The 17,455-nt window shown below is 34.8% G+C and overlaps 1 protein-coding gene across 7 annotated transcripts in view; it reads right to left on the bottom strand.

The window, feature by feature from the left end:
* The window catches only part of TSEN15 (tRNA splicing endonuclease subunit 15), a 44,436-nt gene that overhangs the window by 18,103 nt on the left and 8,878 nt on the right, over positions 1-17,455 (bottom strand). Inside the window, exons 4-5 of one of the 7 annotated variants that reach the window (XM_004028040.4) lie at positions 5,453-5,594; positions 3,535-4,924 (exon numbers count right to left, since the gene is read on the bottom strand). The exons of 2 other annotated variants lie outside the window; for them this stretch is intronic. In XM_004028040.4, coding sequence (XP_004028089.1) covers positions 4,904-4,924; positions 5,453-5,594 — 163 coding nt within the window. In that variant the 3' untranslated portion in view covers positions 3,535-4,903. Of the gene's footprint in view, positions 1-3,534; positions 4,925-5,440; positions 5,595-7,134; positions 10,940-17,455 lie in introns of those variants that run through there. 4 more of the 7 variants (XM_019027849.2, XM_019027870.3, XM_004028041.3 and 1 more) reach the window with 4 other exon arrangements.

Raw genomic sequence — 17,455 nt, forward strand, 5'->3', positions numbered from 1 at the left:
CAGTTAACTTCCTCCACTAAAGTCTTGAATGCTCAAAGTCATCCACAAGGGTTGGAATCAACATCCTTCAAACATTTTTACCTCCTCCCATGAATCACAAATGTTCTTAATGGCATCTAGAATGGCAAGTCCTTTTCTGGAAGGTTGTCAGTCTACTTTGCCCAGATCCATCACAGGAGTAACTATCTATGGCAGCTACAGCCTTACAAAATGTATTTCTTAAGCAATACGACTTCAAAGTCAAAATCACTCCTTGACCTTACTGAATGGATAATGTGTTCACAAGCATGAAAGCAACATTAATCTCCTTGTATATGTCCATGAGGGCTCTTGGGTGACCAGGTGCATTGTCAATGAACAGTAATATTTTGAAAGAAATCTTTTTTTCTGAGCAGTAGGTCTCAATCGTAGGCTTAAAATATTCAGTAAACCATGCTGTAAACAGATGTGCTTTCATCCAGGCATCGTTGTTCCACTTACAGAGTATAAGTAGAGTAGATTGGGCGTAATTCTTAAGGACTCCAGGATTTTCAGAATGGTAAATGAACATTGGCTTTAATTTAGTCATCAGCTGCATTAGCCCCAGACAAGAGAATTAGCCCATCCTTTGAAGCTTTGAAGCCAGACATTGGCTTCTTTCTAGCCATGAAAGTCCTAGATGGCATTTTCCTCCGATATAAGGCCGTCTGTCTACATTTAAAGCCTGTTATTTAATATAGCCACCTTCATCAACTATCTTAGCTAGATTTTTTTGATAATTTACTGCAGCTTCTACATCAGGATTTGTTGCATCACTTTGCACTTTTAAGTTATGAAGACAGCTTCTTTCCTTAAACCTCATGAACCAAGCTCTGTTATCTTCAAACTTTTCTTCTGCAGTTTTGTCACCTCTCTCAGCCTTCACAGAATTGAAAAGAGAGTTAGGGCCTTGCTCTGGATTAGGTTTTGGCTTACGGTAATGTTGTAGCTGGTTTGATCTTCTCTGCAGACCACTCAAACTTTCTCCATATCAACAATAAGGCTGTTTCACTTTCTTATTCATATGTTCACCGGAGTAGCACTTTTCATTTCCTTCCATAACTTTTCATTTGCATTCACAACTTGACTGTTTGGCACAAGAGGCCTAGTTTTGGGCCCATCTCATCTTTTGACATGTTTTTCTCACTAAGTGTAATCATTTCTAGCTTTTGATTTAAAGTGAGAGATGTACTACTCTACCTTTTACTTGAACACATAGAGGCCATTGTAGGGTTATTAATTGGCCTAATTTCAATATTGCTGTTTCTCAGGGAATAGGGAGGCCAGAAGTAAGGGAGAGAAATGGCAGAAATCCTGGTTGGTAGGGCAGTCAGAACACACATAACATTTATCAACTGAGTTTGCTGTCTTATATGGGCACAATTTGTGGCACACCAAAACAATTACAATAGTAACATCAAATATCCCTGAAAAAAGATCACCATATCAGATATAATAAAAAAAAATTTAAAATATCGCAAGAATTACCAAAATATGACAGAAAGACATGAAATGATCACGTTGGAAAAATGGCATCGACAATCTTGCTTGAGGCAGGGTTGCCACAAACCTTCAATTTGTAAAAAACACAATATCCCCAAAACAGAATAAAGAGAATTGCAATACAACAAGGAATACCTGCTTATATTAAAGCAGCAATGTACATCTTTTACCACCAGCACTTAGCCAGAATAGTGAGTGTTCCAGAGCTGGGGTTTATTGCTATGTGATGTGATCCTGAAATTCATTTCAGGATAAATTAGGCTTTTAGAATGAAAAACTAAAATGCATACTTTCATACGGCTAAGAAAAAAAAAAATAATATATATATATAAAACCCACCCCATCTACCCCTACCCTAAACAGGCTTTTATTTCTAAATATAGATCTACATTTTAAGCAAAGCATGAATCAAGTCACATATTTAATGTCAGTATAATTTTAGAGGCATGCCAGAAAGAAAAAGGGGATGTGAGTACGTAAAACTTATTTATATTTTTATTTATGCTATTTCCTACAGATTGAAAATAAATTTTCAAGAGCACCACTTCTCCAGCTAATCTACTCTTAGTAGAGTCTGAAAATGCTGTGGTTATCTAGCAGTGCCCTCTGGTGTCCAAATGAATTGTTTTAGTTTGCCTTGAGAGAAAAAATAAGCCATTATATAATCAGACATGGCTATAATCAGCATTCATTCATTTGCCAAGTATTTACTGAGGGTTTACTATATGTGAGTTACTGTGCAAAGAGGCAAGATACAGAGATGTATTAAAAAATACATGATTTCTTGTTCTGTTCTTAAGGAGCCCAGTCTAACAGGGAGACAAATGTAAACTCACTTACAAAATTACTTAAATCACTTTATCTAGTTTTTCATTAAAATGAGACATACACAGCTGGGTGGCCTCCCGTTCCAAAAAGTTCTGGGCCATTATTCATGTTAGGATGTGTCTGGCTGGCTTTGGACAGAACAACTTTGGTGAAGTACACAGGGAACATTCTGAAATAGAGTAAACATCCCAAGACATACAGCAGGATTCAATCCTAGTTTAAAGAGTTGGGAAAGCACCTTTCACAGCCAACCCCAAAAGACACTTCTGGTTTTGTAGTTATATAGGAGCCCACTGGTCAACAGATCCGACACACAAATCTGACATTATCCTTACACTTCTTTCTGAAAATGCTATTTTTCTAGAATTATAATGAAAGACATCAAAATGAATCAAACGAGAGACTTAAGAAATCAAGAGACCCTAAGAATTTATCATAAACTGTTTGAGGATTCTTAGACCTGCAAATTTTCCACTAGAGTCACCCAAACACATATTGTTCTGAATAGGTCCATCTTCATGTCTTCTGCGGAAGCAGAGGGAGCCGGAAGGAGTTATGGAGACCTCCCACCAAGAATAAAAGTGAAATTCAAATACCATCAAAGGAAGGAGTCAGGAATGACTACAGATGAAGAATGATACTTTATACTATTTTGTGATGTTCCTAATTTTCATCATTTTTCCATTCTTGTTATTGTTGTTTCCTAATCAGCCATGAAACCCTAGTGTGTAGGCAGGACCTATGACCTGCTTCCAACCAACAGAATACGGCAAAGGTGATGGGATGTATGTGATTACATTATATAAGATTATAAGGTCCATCTTGCTGAGACTCTCCTTTGCTGGCTTTGAGGAAGCAACCAGTTATATTGAGAAGGCCCACATGGCAAAGAGCTGAGGGTGGCCTCCTGCCAATGGCACATAAGCACTGAGCACTCTCAAGGAACTGAAGGCTACTAATAACCATGTGGGTGAAAAAGCTGACCCTTCCCCAGTCAAGTCTCAGATGAGACTGGAGCCCTGCCCAACACCTTGACTGTAGCCTCATGGAGGACCCAACTAATCTGTGCCCGGGTCCCTTGCCCACAAAAACCATAAGATAATAAATGTGTGCTGTTTTAAGTTGCTACGTTTGTGGTAATATTATTTGGCAATGATAGATAACTAATACAGATTTCAAGACACCTTTTAATTTTAAAACATTTTTATTATAAAATACAAATAAAAACATTGAGAAAAGACAAAGTCATCCATTTTCTGCCTCCTATCCCACTATAACCAGTTAGTGATTTGATTTACTTTGTTATCTTTTTATCATATGCTTGGTCTGTTATTTCAGCCATGATTACACCCACTTATACACTTTTCCATCTTGCAATTTTTACTTAATGTAATATTTTCATGTTTTTAATAATATTCATTACTAATTTTTAATAAGTACATTATGTATCATTTGTATATATCTGTTTATTGACTATTTCCTAGACCCAGGGATGGCAAACTATGGCACCACATTTGTAAACAAAGTTTTACTGGAACAAAGCCATGCCCGTATTGTTTATGTATTGTCTATGGCTGCTTTTGTGCTTCATACAGCAGTGTTGACAAGTTATGACAGAGACAGTAGGTTTAAAAACCTAAAATAGTTACTTTCTGGCCCTTTATAGAAAAAGTTTGCCAATCTTTACCCCAAACTTTAAAGTGGTTTATAATTTGGGCTACTAAAAGTAATGTCACTTGGAACATCTTTGTGCATATAATTTTTTATACTTTGTACGATTTGAGAGACATTAACAAAAGTGGAATAACTGGGTCTAATTAATGAAGACATTTTTACGGTTGATTCTCTCCCACACTGTTGTAATATTCAAGCTATGATATGTGATAAGAATGAAAAGGATGGCCCAGAACTCTTGTAGGTAACATGTCTCTGGTCCCTGTTACTTAAGACACGTAAGTTACTTAAGACACACTCTGGATGAACGTATTTTGAGTTTTGATTTAAAGTTAACCAAAAAAGAGAAATAACAGTAACTGCAATGGGAAGACCAATTGAAAGAAATCTTTTACTTTTTACTGGAGAGGAAAAAGTAAACAGAAGTGGGTGACAAGGCACATATAAAATGCCATTCTATGGTAGCTGCAGTGGCCAAAAGGCACTGGGGAGAGTTGAGTAAGAGAGAGAAATGGCAGTCTCAACAATGAGCTGGCAGTGGTAGCAAGAAACAAAGAGACAACTTTGAGTGTGGGATGACAAAAGCAGCACACAGGTCCCACCCATCTGAATACATCCTAGGCATAAACCTGTATATAACTGTAATTAAACTGTCTCTAGATAACAAAGTTTTAAAGAAATCACCCTATATTTTTTAAGAAGGAGAAAGTCTTCTACCTGGGGAAGTTTTACTCTTCAGAATGAAAACCTTATGGAATGGGGAAGTCAACCCTCCCTATCTACGTCAACCCTGACTATCTCTGAGATAAAAGATGAAGCAGTCTGATGGGTCTCAAATCCAATCTTGTATGAATAAAACAAGCATCAGGAAACATGGATGTCATCTTCTAAGAGAAATATTCTGGAAAAAAAAAAGATCAGGATGGACTTTTCTCCGATAAACAATGTAATCCAAAAGCAAAATTAGAAAGATATTTAATGTAATTATCCAAATTATACCAACGAAGTATGTAAAGAAATCACATATAGCACATTTATCTTATTAAAATGTTCCTGTCAAAATGTCAACCAATTTAACATTTCTTAAATAAGCGTTTTTTTTACTTACAACTATTATTAGCCTTTACATTCCACCTCAGTTACTCACTAAATAATTAAATGCATGATGACTTCATAAAATACTTTGGAAAACCATGAAATTCTCCAAAGAGTAAGGAAATCAATATTTTTTTGCAAAAATAACTAGGAACATGCTACTTTGAACAAAATATAACCAATTTTCTGAGGTATGAAAATCAAGACTTTTTTTCTTGAATTTTCCCTATGGCAAAGGAAGTGGCATTTCTGTGACTGACTTGAGTCACACTTAAAATCATGTCATAATTTTCCTCTTTTTGTACTTCTTGCTGTCAGTTACCTCAAAACTGACCTGAGGGTCTGGCAGCATAAATCCATCTGTAAGTTTATAATAGACTATTGTAGAATCAGACTCCACTATGGCCAAAGTAAAAGACATCGGCAAATCTGGATCACCTTGCAATTTTCGAGATGCCTTCAAGATCTCCCTTATCCTGAAAATAAAGTCACAATATACTTAGGAGTTGCGGTCACTCAATTAGATGAGATGTGACAGAAGAAAGCACTAGAAAACTTGAAAACAGGTCACAAGAAACCAAACTGAAGTACAAAGAGAAAAAATAATTTTAAAAAATAACATCAGAGGCTTCTGGTATAGTATCAAATAAGTTCAACATACACATAATTGGAATCACAGAAGGAAAGAAAGAGAATGGTACAGAAATAGTTGACAGTTTTCCAAAATTGTTGTCTCTGAATCTGAAGTGTATCTTTTATAGATAGCATATAGTTGGATCTTGTTTTTATATCCAATCTGACAATCTCTGCCCTTCTGTTTATTCAAATTTAAAATTAACATTGGTATGGTTGGATTCATGCCTGCCGTTTAGCTATTTGTTTTCTATATATCACATGTCTTTTTACTTCCTCTCACCCTCCTTTATCACCTTCTTTTCTATTAAATAGGTATTTTCTAGTACACCATTTTAATTAATGTATTTTTTTTACTATAGTTTCTTGAGTTTCGTAGTGATGACTCTAGAGATTACTATTGCGTCTTAGTTTATCACAATTTCTCTCAGCTTAATACTAACTTGATTCTAAAAAATATAGAAATTGCTCCAATAGAGCTTTATTCCTTTCCTCCGCCTTTATGCTATTATTGTCATATATGTTTATATATTTAAACCCAGTAATATAGTGTTATAATTATTACTTTAAATAATTTTCTTTTTATAAAGTTAAGAGGAGAAAGGAAAATATATTAGGGTCTTTTACATTCACATATTTAATATTCCTGGTATTCTTCATTTCTTCACATAACTGTCTGGTGTCATTGTTTACTCCAATATAGCTTCATTCCTTCCCCCATCCTTTGTGTTAATACCATCATATAAGTTACTTCTTAACGTGCTATAAGGCTAGTCAGTTGATTTTTGACAAAGGTACAAAGGCAATTCAATGGAGAAAGTCTTTTCAAGGATACTTGAAATGAAGATATTAGTACACCTTTATGTTTACACATAAGATTATTGTATGAATCAATTAAATGGCATATATGAAAAGACTTCATAAACTGTCAAGTGGTCATATTATATAGTATATATACAACTTTGCTACCTTGCAAATTGGGATATAATATTTATAGATACCCCTGCCTTCATGATTATTGCTAAAACTGAATACTAACCCAAACATACTAAGGTACACTGTGCCATTAGTGGAAATACAGAAAATGTTTCTTTTCTGAAACAGTCTGAATCCCAGAAATTGACTTAGTCCTTAAAAAATTATTTCCACCTATGCTGAACTGCATTACAACTAGCTAGATTCTTATTCATAAGAATGATTTACTTTAGAGAAAGATATTCTGATAAAGCAACGATAGATATTAATCAGAAACCTCATTACTCAGCACTGATGGGAAGTCACACTGTGATAAAAGGCAGCATATCACAATTGCTTCTTCAATGCAAATCTTTTAATGTAGCTAAGTATTTTCCTTCTTCAAAAGTGGCACGCCAATATCTAAATTAATAATAATAGAAAAAGATACATTTTTATAGGCTGTCCATCTTGAATTAATTTTTTTCTACAAAGATGGCAAAGAAGAAACAGACAATGGATCAACTAAAATTTTAACTTATCTACATCTTTTGTTGTCAGCATGTATCATGATTACTTCACAGTATGCAATATACATAAAACCCAATATATAATGCACATAAAGCCACTTCAATGCCACAAGATAAATTTCTCTAAACATCCCTAACTGGTAGACTGTGATGAGAATGGGACACAGACAAGAAGGAAGCCTGTTAACACAACTTTTACACATTTTCCATTTCTGAAGATATAATGTTATTTAAATCAGAAGGTGTGTTTGTATGTGTGTGTGGGGGGGGTGGTGTTCACTAAGGAAAACTATATGGGAATTCTAGCCCATATAGTGAAATTTAGAATAGAAATTTCCATCTTATTCACTACTCTTTTTCCATTCTCAATTTATATCTGTTTCCAGAGTTCTTTGATTTAAGCAGCAAAACATTTTCATACTTACCCCAAATACCCATGCAGGAAACCCTAACATTTGAAAACTAACTCAGAGTTGTAAAAGGGGTTTTGTTTTCAGAGTTGAGAGAAATCACTGTCAAAAATGAAATGGAAGTTCCCATTTCTGAGGCCTTGTTTATGGTATTTGGTTGGAGGGGGCGGTGATTGTGAATTACCAGTGAATCTTCTCACTAGTAACAGAATAAAATAGTTTATCTGCCTCTGTTACTCAAGGTACATTCCAGAAGTCTTACACAGTTTCTTGTTCAGGATCTCTTCTAGTCGATTTTTCAAGTATGTTTAAAGCAAAGCCATCATCTTTTCCTCAACAAACAAGAACAAGACCTTTCTTGTTTGTTTCCATTATAGGATACTGCATAAAATCTTAAAAATGTTTATTTTGCCTTTTAGTCAACAGATTATATTTTCCCAATCTATTAATAACAACAGTAACAAAAGATTCTTAAGTTCTTAAAAAACCACATATGATTGTAAAGATCCCAAGAACATTTAAGTATCACCAGAATACTATAATCTCACTTAATTTCTAACAAGCTTATGGTTTGAAATCTCACTTTAGAAATGACAGAATGCTTCCTTATATGTATAAATTTTAATAGCTCAGTTCCTTGGAAAAATATTGTGAAGATACTGGAAATATTGTATGTTTCATCACACAAATCTACAACAATAAACGATAAAATTATTTATAGTTCATATTGGATAGAAATCAACCTATGAAAAATATAACCTATGTATTAATACTAACAGTTTCAAGTTTTAAACTCAGTTATATCTAAAGGGAAAAATCCCACCTAAAGAAAAATATGTATCAATAATAATAGCTATTTAATAACAGCAACAAAATTTGATGCTCACAACAGGTTTTTATTTCTCATAATTGTTCATAGAGGAGCTCTGTGTACTGAAAAAAAGTGATTCCAGAGCTTCATATAGCTAACTTGAAAACAAGCCTGAAGCAAATACACAGTTAACACTATTTGGCTAATACCTTTAGTCCAAGCCATTTAAATGCTTTCCATAAATCTTAGCATTGATTTTTCTGTAATGATTCTAAAACAGAGACTAAGTAATCTCTGGAGATTTACAGAGAGGACAAGAAGTTGAAGACCGCATTACTTTTAACTTCAAATGCTATTGAAATAGAATGTATCATGGGTTAAAAGTAGTATTAATTTCAACCCATAGAAAGTATCTCCTATCCTCTTCAATGTGGCCAAATAATATATGCTATAGCCTTATTAGTAAAAGGGAATAATTCCTTGATTTGCCTCATTATGATATAATGGAATGACATGCCATAATGTAACTCTGAAACATAATGCAAAATTAAGTTGGTGTCAGAGGCACCAAAGAAGCCTTATTCATCCACAGGCTCAGTCCCAAAGAAAAGTTTCAGGGATAACAGACCACCTCCTTGAAATTCATGCCAATGCCTTTCTAGTAAAAAATCAAGGCAGCTAAAATTCCAAGGGGGTTTACTGAACAATGAAGCTATCCACCCCAGTGGGAAGTCATTCTGTAATGAACTGCAAGCTTTTGTTTAAGGGTAAGAGAAAAAAAAAATGCTGTATCAGTTAAAAGAAGCTGCCAGAATTGGGGGTTTCACCAGCAGCAGATTTCTAGCAGAGGGAAGGTGAGGACACACATCCTAATATGCAGAGAAGCCAAATGACAGAGTCATTTTGCAATTATGAGACTTTAGGACTCAAATAAAATAGTGGTCATTAAATGAATTTGTAATAAGGATTATGCTTTCAGAAAGTGGAAATATTTTTCAATTACAGGGAAATAATAATGGACGGTCCTTCAAGAAAGTATGTAGCATTTGAGGATTAAATCTCATAACTAAGAATATCTTCAGAGATGTTCTAAAGAAATAACTAGTTCTAGTAACCCTCTACTCCAGAATTAATATAAGTCCTTTTCCCAAGGCACTAGGGAAAAAGAGGGGTAAAAGGGCAGAGAGAATATAAATGAAAAAAACTTCAACTAAAAAGTAAAGAGGCTATTCATAATATTGGCAGGTTACAATGCAAAGCGTGGAAAATGGTGATAAATCCTGCAAGTGGATGGATTTTGCAGATACATACATATGTACATATATATATATATATATATTTCTTTTTTTTTTTTTTTTTTTTTTTTGAGAGAGAGTCTCACTCTGTCACCCAGACTGGAGCACAGTGGTGTGACCTTGGCTCACTGCAACCTCCACCTCCTGGGTTCAAGCGATTCTCTTGCCTCACTAGGCCTCCCAAGTAGCTGGGACTACAGGCACACACCACCACACCCAGCTAATTTTTTGTATTTTTAGTAGAGACGGGGTTTTGCCGTGTTGGCCAGGCTGGTATCAAACTCCTGACCTCAGGTGATCTGCCCACCTCAGCCTCCCAAAGTGCTGGGATTACAGGCGTGAGCCACTGTGCCTGGCAGATTTTGCAGACATTCTAATTTTTTGGAAACTCTTAAAAGGTTGCTTATAGTATATTCTTATGTTCTTTAAGGTATTAATTAGGAAGTCTCTGCTGCAGGAACACAGTAGCCTAAGATAGCTTACCCAATCTTTCAACAAATACTTACGTAGCACCATGTACCAGGTACCAGGTTAGACCCCAGGGATATACCAATAAACAAAACCAAGTTCTCACTTTCAGGGAACTTACTTTCTAGTGGAGGAAAACAGACAGTAGATAATCAAAGAAAACCAAATATGAAATATGTTGAGTAGCATTAATATACCAAGTGTTTTAAAGGAGGACCACTTAGTAGGTCCAGGAGGTGAGATAATAGCAGCTTAAGCCAGAGTGGTAACAGTTGTAGTGTAAGTGGTAAGAAATGGACAGATTCTGGATGTAATTTTAAGGAATTGACAGGGTTTACTGATAAATTAATTTGGGGGTATGAGAAAATGGAAGAATAAAAACTAAGAGATTATAGCAAGGTTACAGGATACAAGGATAATATACAAAAGTCCACTGTATTCCTACATATCAGCAATAAACAATTGGAATTTGAAATTAAAAACAAAACACCATTTACATTAGCATCATAAAAGATAAATATTTAGGTATAAATCTAACAAAATATTTATAGGATCTATGTGAGGAAAACTGTAAAACTCTGATGAAAGAAATCAAAGGAGATCTAAACAAATGGAGAGACAGTCCATGTTCCTGGATACCAATTCTTCTCAATGTGATCTACAAGTGCAATCCCATTCAAAATCCCAGCATGTTGTTTTGTAGATATTGACAAGCTGATTCTAAAATTGATATGGAAAGGCAAAAGAGTCAGAATATCCAACAAAGTGTTAAAGAACAAAGTGAGAGGACTGATTTTATCTGACTTTAAGGCCTATTACAAGCCGGGCACAGTGGCTCACACCTGTAACCCCAGCACTTTAAGAAGCTAAGGCAGGTGGATCACTTGAGGTTAGGAGTTTGAGACCAGCCTAGCCAACATGGTGAAACCCTGTCTCTACTAAAAATGCAAAAATTAGCCAGGTGTGGTGGTATGCACCTGTAGTCCCAGCTACTCGAGAGGCTGGGGCATGAGAATTGCTTGAACCCAGGAGGCGGACCGGGTTGCAGTGAGCCGAGATCGTGCCACTCCACTCCAACTTGGGCAACAGAGTGAGACCCTGTCTCAAAAAAATCACATAAAGAAAAAAAAAAAAAGGCCTATTGTAAAGCTATAGTAATCAAGATCATGTGGTATTGGTTAAGGAATAGATGAATAGGCCAATGGAATAGAATAGAGAGCTCAGAATTGACTCACATAAATAGTCAATTGATCTTTGACCAAAAAAAAAAAGGCAATTTGATGAAGAAATAAACATCTTTTCAACAAATGGTGTTAGAGTAACTGGATATTCACCTGGAAAAAATCAGTCTAAACACTGACCTTATATCCTTCATAAAAATTAACTCAAAATGGATCACAGACCTTAATGTAAAATGCAAAACTATAAAACTTCTAGAAGACAAAATAGGATGCCTTGGATTTGGTGATGAGTTTTTAGATAAAATACCAAAAGCATGATCCAGGAAAAAAATTATATCAGATTCTATTAAAATTTAAAACTTCTGTTCTGCAAAAGACAATGTTAAGATAATGAAAATATAAGCCATGGACTGGGAGAAAATATTTGTAAAACACATATCTGACAAAGGACTTGCATTCAAAATATACACAGAAGTCTTGAAACTTATCAAAAAGAAAACCCAATTTAAAAATGGGCAAAAAATCTGAATAGACACCTCACCAAAGGAGATATACAGGTGGCAAATAAGCATATGAAAAGATGCTCAACATCATATGTCATCAGGAAATTGCAAGAAGTTAAAAGAACAATGAGATGCCATTGTGTGCCCACTAGGGTAGCTAAAACCCAAAATGCCATGCTAGCAAGGATACATATTGCTGAGTGAAAGCCAATCTGAAAGGCTACATACTGTATAATTCCAGCTATATGTCATTCTGGAAAAGGCAAAACAACACAGAAAGTAAAAAGTTCAGTGGCAGCCAGGGATGTGTTCGGGGGTGAAGAAAGGGATGAATAAATGAAGCATAGGGTATGTTTATGGCACTGAAACTATTCTGTATGTGATGATGAATACATGACATTACGCATTTGTCAAAATCCACAGAATTGTGCAAAAAGAATAAACCCTAGTGTAAATGACAAATTTCAGTTAATAATACTAATAATGTATGAATATTGGTTAATTGTAACAAATGTACCATACTAACACAAAGATGTTAATAATAGGGGAAACACTATGCTGGACTGGGACTTAGATGGGAAATCTCTGTACTATCTGCTCAATTTTTTCTGTAAATCTAAAATTGGTCTAAAAAATAAAGTGTGTGTGTGTGTGTGTGTGTGTGTGTGTGTGTCTGTGTGTGTATACATTTTAAAATGACTCTAAGGTTTTTGGCCTGAGCTTCAGAATGAATAGAGTTGCTATCTATTGACAAAAAGAAAACGACAGAAGGAGAAAGTATAGAAGCAAATCAAGATTTCTTTTTGGACATGCTAATTTGAGATGCCTTTTTTAGATCACAGTGGAGATGTCAAGTAGGCACTTACATATATGAGTCTGAGGTTCATGGAAGAGGTTGGGATGGAGATAAAAATTTGGGAGTCATCAGTATATCGATGATATTTAAAACCTTAGAACCAGATGAGGCTGCTTAGGGAGTGAGTATAATGAAGAGAAAAGCTCAGATGACTAAGCCCTAGTTACTTAACCTCCTCAAATCCCCAAATTAGGTTCTTGCATTAATAGCTAAACATCTATATCCTTACAGATTTGCACATTGTAATTGGTATCCATTACAGAAAACAGAAACAAGCATTACAATTCCTAATATTCTGACTCAAATAATTTTCCCACCTTTGTTTCAGGATTTCCTACAGATTTTGTAGTGGCAAAACTCTTGATTTAACTTTCTCTTACCTTTGACTTCCTTAATCCTTAAGAGGTTGCTTCTCCTGAACTGTTACTTCCCAGGAGGAGAGATGTCTGTTTGTTTGTTTGTTTGTTTTTTCATATTTTTTCTATGTCTGTCTCTCCTTTCCTCCCCTCCTTTTCCCATCATTCCCATATCTCTTGTATCACACATACTCACTCCTTCTCCACCCATGCCACACCAATCTAGGGCTTTCTCACCAACTGCAGGCAGGTACTCTCTCTGCCATTACTACATACCCAGTCATAATGAACTATTGGCAAATTTCAGGCCCTCTCAGCCCTCAATACCTTGCTCATGTTATTACTTTAACCAGGGCATCCATTCCCATCCTTGTTCCTTGTTCTTGCATATTTCAAACATCTTGTCCTCCAGTAAGTTTTCCCAGACTCTCTCGTCTCTTTATCCCACCAGTCAAAGTTAGGTCTCCTCCCTCTGTGGTCTTCCTCAGTACCCTGTACATATCTGTCATTATGTTTATCACACTAGATGTAAATGACTGTCCATCTCAGCTCCAGACTGTTAGCATCTTGTAGGCAAAGTCCATAATATTTTGCACCCCATGAGCCCAGGCAGCCAATAAATAAATAAGCAACTTAGAAAATACTGGAATAATTTGTAATTTACCTTTTTATTCTATCCTAAAACCAAATTTTGCCTCTAGGTAGTATATAATTATGTTTGTATTCATTATATTTAAATAAAAAGTATAATCAAATACATTTATAACATTTTTAGTGATGGGTAAGAACAATAAATAAATTTTTAATTTTCCCTACACATCTCAGGGTTTTAAAATATGAGGTTTTTTCTTCTCCCCATGAAAACACAAAGGCAATGGATTTAAAAATAAATAATTCGTCCATTTATATTATCTGGGTTACTGCTGTGATAATACAAACAGCTAATAAAATGTTCTTTAAAGTAATCATGTCCTTTAAAAAAGAAAAATTACTATTGGCAGTCTTTAAAAGCTATATTGGGAAAAATTAATTCTGACAAAGAAAAAATAACTAAAATTCATCGGATTCAATGTATGAGGAAAAGAGAGTACATTCTTTTGAAAACAACATTGAGGGAAATAGGATATGATATGCATTAATAAGCTAAGCATCAGATTAAGCAAATCACCACAGGCTAGGAATCCTAACTTTGGCTCTGACATTCATTTCTAATGTGCACAGAATTATTTTCACTTCTTTTAAGGCATAAATTCCTTTAATTGTACAATACTCTTGCCAAAATAATTTTATTCAAACCAACTTTTAAAAGCTCTTAGACTTTTAGCTTCATGGTAGCTAAGCTTGCAGAGGAGCAATTTGGTATATGGAATGTTTACATCTTTTTCTAAACTTCTCAAGTAATATGCAGATGTCAAGAAGAACTTTTGAAATATTTTTGTCTCAGATAAGATGGCTGAGTGTATTCAATTTAGAAAGGTTACCAACTGCCACGAAACAATAACAACAAAAGAAATGCCACTATTTGAGGTCCTAGGGGAACAAAATGGTGATGGGAGAGGCTCCATTCTCCCATCCACTATTCTTCTCTGACACTGAGAAGAAAGAACCATTTACAATTTAGTCAGGTTTGAAAGGATGAATGATTCACGTATTACTAAGGAAGGAACTACAATCCTTTGGGGAAAGAAAAGGAGATTAATAGTTTCAGAAAGCTGTATCTTAACTGTGCCTGGATTTTATAATTGTATAAGACATTTCACTTCGCTCAGCTTTTTTTAAATTTACATATAACCACAGATGAGCTTAAAATATGTCAGCTAAGGTTTTCCCACCTCTTGTATGTTACTGAAGAAACAAAATTTACATTAGAATTGGGAGGTGACATAGGGTCTATGAGGGGGAAAAAAAAAACAAACAAAAAAAACCCTACCAGTAGTTAAAGACTAGAAAACCATTTTGTTCCCTTATAATTTGAGTCCCTGTATAAGTCACTTAAGATATTTTCCCATTTGCAACTACCTGTAGTACTACTACTATTACAGAAAATTGTAATACTATTATCCTAATTTCAGTATAGTATACTTTTACCATTTAGGGCACTCAATAAATACCAATGGACCCAAGGTGGTCCAAAGTGAAGCTAATCAGGCTATCTGAACATAAATTTGACTTCATTTGCAATCTTAGCACTGAAAAAGATAGGTCACTAGTTTTAGTTAGTATTCCTCTTGTTGTCTCATCTTTAAATCCATCAGATCTCTTTCATCTCTGTGTATCTATGAATATGATTTTACACCATTGCTTTGTCTGAGCAAACTGTACCTCTACAGTCATTTACCAAAGTTGCTTCATGTATTCCTTAGATTCAATTTAGCAAAGAAACAATCTAGAGTACTGTCCATATGGATACCATGCAAATATACAACTTAATATGGCATTATAATGCAAACTAAAAATTATTTTACATTAGCTTTAGGAAGTATTTTTAGATGAGAGAAACAAGAAACACTAGCAATTAATTACTTCATACTCCATCAGCAAAATTTTCCCACTAGATAATCAGAAATGGGCACTTTATCAATTTTATTCTCCCATTACAGATCAGGAAATAACATTAAATCAATATTTTCATAAGGACTATTACACACAAGACCTTCTGAAACTTGAAAAATATGACAAAGTGTTTTAACTGTGATCACATATCATATATAACTGCTTTACAGAAAACGCTAATCACAAACTGTACTTGTGCTCAAAGTAATGCATTCACTCACAGTCATTCAAATACACATTCACCCTGTAATGGAATCTGTCGACACTCTTGCCAGAAAGTATGTAAACAAAACCACCAGGTCTAAAGCCTGGGAAAGTAAGTGGGAAGCAGACACTAAAAACTGTTCAGGCATTCTTAGAAAAGCACACAGATATAACATTAAACACTCCCTAGAACAATTACCTTTTAAGGAGGCAGAAAATACATATACACCATAAAATAAATAATAAACCATATAAATATACATGCCACTCTGCCACATAACAGTCAAGTGGTGACTGAAACAGTGGGACTATTTGTCATCACTAGGGAAATACTTTATAACTAAGTTGTAGTTAACTATGTAAATGACAGAGTTTGGTTCAGTTTTACAAACAACAGATTATAAAATTTGTCTCCTTCAATAAAAGAGACAGTTATCAGGCCTTATGTGCTATATGCTCTTTGTAAATAATAAGAAATTGTAGCTCCAGCAAACTGCCAACTCCTCTGGCTCTACAGCTATGTATGCTACCCAACTCTCCTACTAATAAAAATGTTATTTAAGGTTTTTTGAGGAATACAAAGCATTTTTTAAAGCACTATATTCAAGCAGCTAAGACACACAGTCTAAAATGGTGATTTACAACTGGTATGCTGAGGTTGGTTGTATAGTATGTGGCAAGCAATTTGTTTCTAACAATAGAGTAGTAAAGTTGGCAGGGTATTTTTAAATATAAAACTAATATTCTTGATAATATTATCAGTCTCACCAGTGATATTCCAACATTCTTTCTTGAGTGAGAGTCAAAAGACAAATTAGTGCTAAGAGGTCCTGGGAACAATATATGGGCCAAAGCCCATTATTACTATAAAAGAAAGAATAATGGAATAATGGCTATTTTTGGGGGGAAGAAAGATTATGATTGGGATAGGGCACATTGAAAAGTTTGTGGGGTGCCTAGAAAAGTTCTATTTCTTGACTTAGTTATAATTACAAGAGTTCTAGATGTTTGCCTTATAACTCATTAATTTATACATTGGTATTGTGTAGTTTTCCGTATCTAGTTTCATTTACAATAAAATCTTTTTAAAAACCAATAAAGCAAGAGAAACTCTAATAGCTGTGAGGCTAACTGAGACCGTGGTACAGCTCACTTAATCTTTTATTATCTTTTGGAAAAAGTGGGGGTACAAATAAAAATATACTTTTAACCTCAGCTTTTTGTATGTAAAGTTAGGATAAAACAAACACCCCGTATACCACTAGGGATTTTGGTGCTGATTTAATGAAAGTCTACTTGTAAAAATATTTTGAAATACTTTGAAATTCTGTAACATTCTCTGCAAATGCAAAGTATTCTTAAAACCACATAGAATAAACAATAGTCTCACTTCCTTGCTTAAAGCCCTTCAATGACACCACCCATTTAGCAGTAATTTTCATAGTGCTCTTTGTGGAAACCTAAGACTCCACAGACATGCTTCAGGTGCAGGGCATCATGTACAGATATGCATATTGTGCTTTGCACAAGGGTGCCTGGCACAAGTGGATCTAAAATCTGGCCTTCATTGTTCGCCAAGCCTT

The sequence above is a fragment of the Gorilla gorilla genome, chromosome 1, assembly GCF_029281585.2.
Source record: "Gorilla gorilla gorilla isolate KB3781 chromosome 1, NHGRI_mGorGor1-v2.1_pri, whole genome shotgun sequence".
NCBI lineage: Eukaryota > Metazoa > Chordata > Mammalia > Primates > Hominidae > Gorilla > Gorilla gorilla.